The sequence below is a fragment of the Oenanthe melanoleuca genome, chromosome 20, assembly GCF_029582105.1.
Source record: "Oenanthe melanoleuca isolate GR-GAL-2019-014 chromosome 20, OMel1.0, whole genome shotgun sequence".
In the NCBI taxonomy this organism is placed as follows: Eukaryota; Metazoa; Chordata; class Aves; order Passeriformes; family Muscicapidae; genus Oenanthe; species Oenanthe melanoleuca.
Window position 1 is genome coordinate 5335205 of NC_079353.1, and position 8821 is coordinate 5344025.

General features: G+C 42.7%; 1 protein-coding gene across 2 annotated transcripts; it reads left to right on the forward strand.

Annotated features, from left to right (window-relative positions):
• Positions 1-218: 218 nt before the first annotated feature.
• Positions 219-6764, forward strand: GID8 (GID complex subunit 8 homolog). 2 transcript variants are annotated; one of them, XM_056507702.1, is made up of 5 exons: positions 219-311; positions 1445-1574; positions 2718-2914; positions 3414-3611; positions 3951-6764. In XM_056507702.1, exons 2-5 carry the CDS (start codon positions 1457-1459, stop codon positions 4122-4124), a joined length of 687 nt encoding a protein of 228 aa, XP_056363677.1. In that variant the 5' UTR covers positions 219-311; positions 1445-1456; the 3' UTR covers positions 4125-6764. The 2 variants fall into 2 exon arrangements, with proteins under 2 accessions (XP_056363677.1, XP_056363678.1); XM_056507703.1 differs by lacking the exon at positions 219-311 and adding an exon at positions 537-651.
• The last annotated feature ends 2057 nt before the right edge of the window (positions 6765-8821 follow it).

Here is an 8821-nt window from a genome sequence, read left to right on the forward strand (position 1 = left end):
CGGCCCGGACCGGCCTCTGCCTCAGCTGCTCGCGGCGGGGCCGGCGCTCAGCGCCGTGAGCCGAGCGCGGAGCGGGCGCGCAGGGCAGGAGGAGGAGAAGGCGGGCACGTCCCTCAGAGCCCCGCGCCCGCCATGGCCGCTGCCGCCGCCTCCGCGCCGCCCCGGCTCCGCTCGGCCGTCGCGAGCTCTCGCCCGCTCCCGGCGCGCTGATTGGCCGCGAGCGCCGCTCTCGCGAGACCCGCGCGCCTGCGGCCCGGCGGAGGCGGCGGAGGCCCCGCGTTCGTGCGTCGGAGCGGCCCCGGGCGCGCGCGGTAAGATGGCGGCGGGGGGGCCGCGCCGGCCTCGGGGCGCGGCGGGAGCGGAGCCCTCACCCTGACTCGGGCCCGCCGGCCCGGCCGGCGCTCGCCCGCCGCGGCTGCTGCGGGGGCGCCGGGCCTGTGGCGAGCGGGGCCCAGTGCCCCTGTGGCCCGCGCAGGGCCGGGCCGGGGCGGCGGGGGAAGCCGGGGCTGCAGCGAGCCGGGCCGGGCCGGGCAGCAGCGTCCCGGGGGGCGGCGGGAGCCCCGCTCCCCCAGCGCGGCTGCGGGCGGTGGAACGCGGGACGGGAGCGATCTCGGCCTGGGCGGATCGTGCTGCCGCTGCCGGAGTTGCCGGGTGCGGGGCGGCTGCTTAGCGAAGGGAGAACCTGTTGGAAGCGGCTCGCGATGAGGAGTCGCGCTGCCGCTCGTGTTGTCTGACAGGGGTGGCGGTGCCTGTTGCTGTTGTTGTGGCCGCCTGGCCTCCCCTTTCCCTGCCCCCGTGGTCGTGGCTTGGAGGTGGAAATCATTAAATGCGGCTTTAGTAAAATGCGTTGGCTGCCGAACCGGACAGAATATTATCTAGAAAAATAGTGGAGATAACGTTTTAGTATCGCTGACAGGAGAACTTTTGGGGGCAGTGAAGCTGAGCTGGTGTAAAGCTTTGAGTTGGGTAATATATCACGGTCAGTTTTGTAGCTGTGCAATATAGGGAGCTGTCCGAAGTTTTGGTGAATATTTAGAGCAGATATTGTTTATGTAGGCATTACTATAAGTGTTTGTCACAGTCTTTCTGGCTGGCTGTCAAACTCTGGTTTGCTGGTTTCACACTGTGATGCTGCATGTCCTGTGTAAATTCTATGAAAAATTTATGTGGAGTGGATTTAAGAGTAAGTACAAGAAGATGGTATTTGAATTTTTTGTTCTGAGATTTCTGGCAGCAGCTTTAGAGCCTGGAAAATAGGTATGGAAGAGTGCAGGAATGAGGAGGAAAAAAATGCAAAACTCTGGTTTAAGATAAAAGGTCAGTTTTGGATTATTAATTTAAAAGAGTTCATAGACAACTCTAAAGATGTCAGGAGCACAATTGTTATACACATTAAGCTTATTTCTTCTTGAACCATGTTAAATTAGATTATTTTCTTTTGTAGTTGGAGTCCAGAATGAGTTATGCAGAAAAACCTGATGAAATCACGAAAGATGAATGGATGGAAAAGCTTAATAATTTACATATCCAGAGAGCAGACATGAACCGCCTTATCATGAATTACCTTGTCACAGGTAAAAACATGGTGATGCCTGGAGGCTCTTAATGTGTGTCACATACTTTATCAGTTTGGAGTAGAATATGGAACTGGATGGAGTGGACTTAAGGGCTGTGAGAACTTTGTGATTGCTTAGAGCTTCTGTTCAGCCAAGCCCAACTGCTCTGGTGTTCTCTTAGCTGCAGACCGACAGAGTCAGAGACTGAGCAGTTCTCATGGAGTACAGATGACATTTATGAGCCTGAACTCTTCTGCTAAATGATAGAAAAAACAAAGTGTTTTCTGCAGTGCTGTAAACATGACCTGCTTCTTCGTGATGTCCTTTTTTGTGCCATTGAAACAGCTCAAGATAAGTTGCTGTTGTTAAATAACAGTCTGAAAGCTGCAAGAACAACTATCAGAAGCAAGTTTTTAACTGGGCAGAAAGATAAACTCTGAAAGGGCACTGTTGTCAAAATAATTTGAGACCAGAATATTAACCCCTTGTGCACATGGCCTGGCTTTATTCTTGGGACAACCCAAACCCCTCAGGAATTGTTGCTGTAATTAGGTGCATGCCATCCCAGGAAGCTGTGCTAGGGCGGAGGTGCTTGCATCCATCTACACCCCTGTTTACACTGAGCGTAGGTGAAGCCTCTGGGTTGAAGGAAGAGCATCTTAGTGGGTGGTGTAAATCAGAACCTAAGACCTGAGAGTGAAAAGAGCTGGTATAACCTTAAGCAGTACACAAGGAAGCAAAATTATTATGTTGTCTTATTTTTTTGCTCAGAAAAACTGCTGGATTTGTGTAAACAGATCTGGGGCTGGAGGGCAAAGCAAAACCACCCACTTGAAAATGTGACTTTCACAATCTCATTTTGCAATAAGCACAGTGCTTTATTTAAGTATAAAACAGACTTCCATATTAAGAGTTACTGGACTACAAATTGCTTCCCTGGAGAGTGAGCTGATATGAGTTCAGAATGAATTAAGCATTTACTCTTAGATGCCTATTGGATAAATTACTTCTTATATAGAGAAGAATTTTTCACAATTTTTGGTTAATCTTTAAACCCCCAAATTGCACAAGCAATGCTCAAATACTTTCATTTAAGATAATAGGTTTTCTTCTGAAGTGTTTCATACAATACATTCTATGGGTAATATGTTCCTATTTCAGAGGGCTTTAAAGAAGCAGCAGAGAAATTTCGGATGGAGTCTGGAATTGAACCCAGTGTGGATTTAGAGACTCTGGATGAAAGAATAAAAATCCGTGAGATGATCTTGAAAGGACAGATCCAGGAAGCCATTGCATTGATAAACAGCCTCCATCCAGAGCTGCTGGATACCAACAGATATCTCTACTTTCATTTGCAGGTGAGGACAGGTGGCAAACTTTTATCTTTGTCTTAGAGTTTGCTAAGAGAATGGGAAAGTAGTGAAGAAATTAAGGTCATGTTGGAGGTTTGCGACTGAACATGGGTGAACATTGTGGCTGTTCTTGGCGTTTTATTTTGTAGCAATGGGAAACTCTGTCCCGGTGCAGGAGCACCACATACTGTTATTAACATGAAAACTTGTAACAACAGCAGTGGCCTGTGAGTTACCAGGTTCCAGTTGCTGTTGGTCTGGATTTCTTTAGTAACCAATCTTCTCAATCTATGTTACTCAGAAGCACCAAGTTCCCTTTTCCAGTAGATTTTGCAGCCAAGTTGCTGCTCCTTGTCTCACACATTGAGATGAATTGACCTCAAACTGTCAAATTACAGATTAGTGTTTGTCTCAAATTACACACCAGTGTCTGAATCTTCCAGGCTTGAAACAGTGGAGGTTTATTAATTTGTTGAGTTAATATTTCTGTGTCCTTCGTGTGTAGCAACAGCACTTGATTGAACTGATTCGGCAGCGTGAGACAGAGGCAGCTCTGGAATTTGCTCAGACCCAATTAGCAGAACAAGGGGAGGAGAGCAGGGAATGCCTGACAGAAATGGAGCGCACGCTGGCTCTGCTTGCCTTTGATAATCCCGAAGAATCACCATTTGGAGACTTGCTGAACATGATGCAGCGACAGAAGGTAGTCCTTTCTCAAAGGCAACTGATGTTTTTTATATGTATGTTATGAAAATAAAATCTAAATATTTTTGAAGTGCTTAGAAAAAAGCTTATATAGAGATACGCAGAAGAACAGGAGTGTGTCTTGAGCAAGATTTTTAAAAATTGTGTTAATATATTCCAAATGTATTCAACTGCTTGGCTCTCTTCCTTGCTTTCTCCAGGCCTGTAGTCTGTGGAGCTCTGTCCTGGCCATTTTTGAGGAATTAGCATGCTAGGTGTGATTTTCCCAGCGTCTGTGTGACTTCAGCACTGTCAGTCGTATGAAAACAGTCACTGAACTCCAGTTTTTCTTTTCCAGGTATGGAGTGAAGTTAATCAAGCTGTTCTAGACTATGAAAATCGTGAATCAACACCCAAGTTGGCAAAATTACTGAAACTACTACTGTGGGCTCAGAATGAGCTGGACCAGAAGAAAGTGAAATACCCCAAAATGACAGACCTCAGCAAGGGGACGATTGAAGAGCCCAAGTAAAATGTGTGCAGATGGACATCAAAAAATCTTAGTACTGCACAGTATACATTTATATCAGTCTGTGACTGAAATATTTTTACTACAGTACAGCACTCAATTCAGATTTTTCAATGAACATCTAATTTGAAGGGAGAAAAGTCCCTTTTAAATGCTGCAAAAACTGCATTGAAAGGCGCTGTATCTCTTTGGAAGTCTGACTTAGGCTATGCACTATAATACATTTTTAAAAAACAATTAAACAGGACAGGAAAAATAGCATTTTTAAAAGTACAGAATTCAAGCTTTCTAATTGGCTGCTGATGCCTAGTTTAGTGGCCAGTGAGTTAATATGGAGTTATATTGGCAACTGTTCAGTTTAACTGTCTCCTGTTTGAAATGTGTATATAGAACAGTGAATATTTTCTACCTTTAAGTTATAGCCAGATATACATTCCCCTTAAAAGTAACTGGTCAAGTTTTCATCTATAAACTTTGCAGTAAGGTCAACTTTTTGCTTAGAAAATAGTGTATAAACTTGTAAATCATAATTTAAGAACATTTTGTTTTGGTTTTTTTTTTTTTCTTCCTTGTTTCTGACTTCTTGGTGCTTTATATGGTGAGAGCTATGTTCATAATGGATCAGTGACCCATCTTTTCAGGAGGAGTATTGATGGAAATAGGTTTTTTTCCTTAATGTTCAAAAATGACCAAAATGGCCCCAGAGGCATTTGAGGGTTTTTTTAACAGGGGCCTTTTCCCCCCTCTGTTAAATTTGCAGCAATTCCAGGTGGCTGCTACAGCTTTGAAGACCACTGGATGTCTGTAAGCTGAAAGACTGATGTTAGGAAATCAAGTGGTGGGGAGAGATGCTTGTTGAAGCCTCTCATGTATCATCTTGTGCAGGATCTGCCTTCATGCTTGCTGAATAAGAATTGTAGTTTTAGAGCTACTTGGGCTGTTTTTATGCCTTGAGCTAAGCAAAGCAGGGCTGTCTAAAACCAGAAGTTTGTGTTTTCTCACTTCTTCCATACCTTTCTGAAGAGATGCAGTTCATCCTCATCTGTATTTGTTTACTGACTGTCCTCACTCCAGTTAGAACTATAGTTTTAATGTGAAGTCCAGACTTTCAAGTCAACAAATTGTAATCTTCTGGGTATGGGATGTTCTTGTCGAGTGATTGCAGCGCTGCACACTGGTTTATACCCAGTGGTAGGAAGCACTAATCTTGCCAAATCTATCTCTAGATTTTTAGGTCTATAGATCAAGTTTTGCCAAGCACAGAGCAAGCTGATGAGTGAAACAGTTTAACATCATGAGACACTGGCAGTTGTCACAGCAGTCCCATACTGTACATAATCTAGTCTTGTATGGTAGGTATTACCCTGTAGAATGAAACTTAGTTTTCACTTAATTTTACTGGAATACTTAACGCATTAAACTGTATAAAGCTTTGCAGATACACCTGGCTTAGGGGAACTAACAAAACCTGTTACTGATTGCATTACTGTGAACACTGTTTACTTGTGTAGCTATTTTTGGGGAGGAAGCCGTTGTTAAGCAGCTGTGAGAGATGCAGAGCACCAAGGTTAAGCGAGATGATGGATGTAACAAAATCATTTGTTCCCATTTCTTACTGATCGTTCTGTTCTCCACTTTGAGGCATTTGTGGTAGGGTTATATATAACAAACAAGCTATCAGTAGCCCCCCAGCTACAGCAGCAGTCTGGCTTTCCTTCACCCAGGCTGGTTATTCTAACACCAAACTTTTAACAGTTGTGGGTTTGGTTGTTTTGGGGTTTTTTAAGTTGCTTTTTTTTTTTTTTTTCTGAAGTCGGTTGATGTCTGAAAACCATGTATAACTTTTAGTTTGTGAGAAACTGTATGGTTAATGTAACTGTTTAATAACAAACTGCAGAAACAAAACTGGAATAGCTCTAATTTCTTCATGTAGAACTGATCAGCTTTTCCTCTCTGTTCTGACACTTATGTTGTTGAATCTCCTGTAAAGCTTCTCCCGGGTGAAGTGGCAAGTGGTGCGGTTTTGTGGCATGATGAGCATTTTTCTCCATGAGAAATGCAGTATTACAACCCTGGGTGAGAAGTTCACTGTCCTCCTAGAACGCTACCTTAATTCCATAGAGTATTTGGGCAATGACTGAGCATAGATTACTTGAATTTTCACTGGCTTGTTTTTTTCCATTAAAAAATAAACACATTTTTTAAGGGGTTTAATATAAAATTAGCCTAGAACTATTTCACTTTGTTTTTATGAACATGCCACATTGATAAGCAGCTTTAATCTGTAAAGTTTTTGGTAACTGCAAGAAGATACTCGAAAGCTATGCATTTTAGAGAAAGCATAAAGGTAGTGATATTGGTACTTCTAAGGATCTTTATATTAGTGTATATAAAATAGTTTGCATATACAGATATAATATATAATCTGTTTGAAATATTCTTGAATGGTAGGGGCTGTGAAACATATTATAATTTATGGAAATATTGTACACAGTAAACAGATGTCTCAGTACACAAATGAATTTTGTCATATGCATGAGAAGTGTCTTATTTGGTGACTACTAATGAATGGGCTTTTGTTAAGCCATTTTTGTTAGATAACCACTTTAACAAATACTATTAAATGCCACTTTGATCAGTTTGCTTTAGTGTAAAAATACATATTTTGTTCCACTGAATTTAGAACAATATGAAAATAAGTTTTGTAAGAAAATTTGTTCCAAACCCAACATTGGCAGACAGATTTGATCATTAGAGGTGGTGCACTCATCCTCCCCCAGCCTTGCCTTTGGTGAAAGCAAATAAGATTTTTTTATTCATGCTATGGATGTGGAGAAGCTGGATTGTAAAACATCCTATCTTATATTTCTGCAGAAAGGCTGCATAGCAAGTGTGTTTTGATTAGGCTACAAATCTCCCTCCTTTTCCCAGAGCCATCACCTCCCTGTAACTGTCTTGCTGTTCCCGTGTTTTGTTTCTGCGTGTCAAATCTAAGCTGAGCTGTGGCTGCTTCTGTTGTACAAAGGAGGGATTTGGGAAGGGTGGGGGTTCACAGACTTCCCTGAAGATGAAATTGTGGTGGTACTTTGAAAAATACTTACTGAACTGTTTAATTTTATGTAGCTGGAAAAGCAGAGACTGCTGCACAGAAACTTAACAGCAGAATTTGAGTAAAGCATTTCCTTTCAAGACTTTTGAGGAAGCAAACATACACCTTTAAGCCAGGTGAAGTACCTCTCTAAGATGATTTCATTGAAACACTTTCAGCTTCTTTCACCCATATTAAAAGAAAAATTGAAAAGAACTCTGCCTCCTTTCCACTCCTTGTAAATACAGGAAAAGCCACTACATTATTCCAGGGTGATTTTATTGTTTTTAATTTGTAAAATTTATGCTTTGTATGCTTGAGTATAAGCTTAAAGGCATTACTTAAAAAAATCCTTGACTAGCTGAGTGTTGTTCGACTTATTTCAAACCACCTTGTGTCCAAGTGGGTTACAAAGCTCATTAAATGGAGTTGGATCCCTGTGTGTTGTGTCTTCACGGGAAATGGGGCTGCTGCTGTCAGCCACAGCTGAGAGCATCCTTGAGAGCCAGGATAGAACAGGATATGGAGCCCTATTTGCCCTAAATCTGCCTTGAGGCTACAGGTTCTGACCTGCACTGTAGCTCCCTCTTCCCTCCAGAAGCAACACCATGTCAGGAATTGTTTCTGCTCTGCTGTTCTTAACAAAAAGGGACGAGGAGGGTTTGCAGCTTTTGTGTAGATGGTGTCCCCAGCCTTGCTCTGTGCTTGGTGTGCTCAGCTGAGCAGAGAACTCAAAACTCATGAACAGCACCCTCAAAAGGATTTGTACTTCTCCATGGGCACCTCGAGGTGCTACAAACTTTTTATTTTTTTTCTGCTCCCCTCCTGCCTTCACCTGATTAAGCACAAAGTTGGTCAGAACCACTGCTGGGCTGCATGTTGATGCTTTCAGGCACCTCAGACCAGGAAGAACTGTGTTCTGTCATGTTCTTCATGAGGATTACAACATGATTCCAGCAATAGTTACATGAGGATTCCAACAATATCCTGATACCTTATCTCACCTGGATGAATTGCTGCTGTTCATTTACAAGCAGGCTCAATTTGCCAACTTCTCTCATAATTCAGCTTTTTTCAGTATATTGCCAGTAGTAATTTTGCCAAAGTGGATTATTTAGCAGTAGAAACCCACGTGTGTTGTCTTTATTGTGTGGAGAAGTTGCATTGAAACTGCTCTGGGTTAGGAAGCTTTCAAGCTGCAGTCACTCTCCTTTCAGGAGACAGCAATTGTCCTTCATGGAGTGTAGGAACCTATTGCTCCTTTCACACCCCTTCAGGATTTGATCCTAATCTATGCTTAACTTCATAAAATCTTCAAATAATTCAACCATTGTTGAATAAACATGGATAAATTGCAGGGATAGTAAATGTCAGGTCAAATAGTAACCAATAATCTTTTGTTTGGTTTAATCTTTTGACAGGTTAAGCTGAACACAGGAAAAATGAGAGGAGGTTGTGTTCTTGTGCAGGATTATTTTCTTTAGTCAGCACCTGTCCTCTGAGCTGATTCAGTTTATCATTTAATCAGTTTGGTGGCAGATTTGCTTATAGAAAATCATACAGCAATTAGAGGAATGATGTTTTGTATTCACTCTTTAAACTTATATGAATG

Coding starts and splice junctions, on each gene's coding strand:
- GID8 (XM_056507702.1), top strand. CDS start 1,457: ATGAGTTATGCAGAAAAACCTGATGAAATCACGAAAGATGAATGGATG. Junction 2,915..3,413: donor ATCTCTACTTTCATTTGCAG/GTGAGGACAGGT, acceptor CTTCGTGTGTAG/CAACAGCACTTGATTGAACT. Junction 3,612..3,950: donor ACATGATGCAGCGACAGAAG/GTAGTCCTTTCT, acceptor TTTCTTTTCCAG/GTATGGAGTGAAGTTAATCA.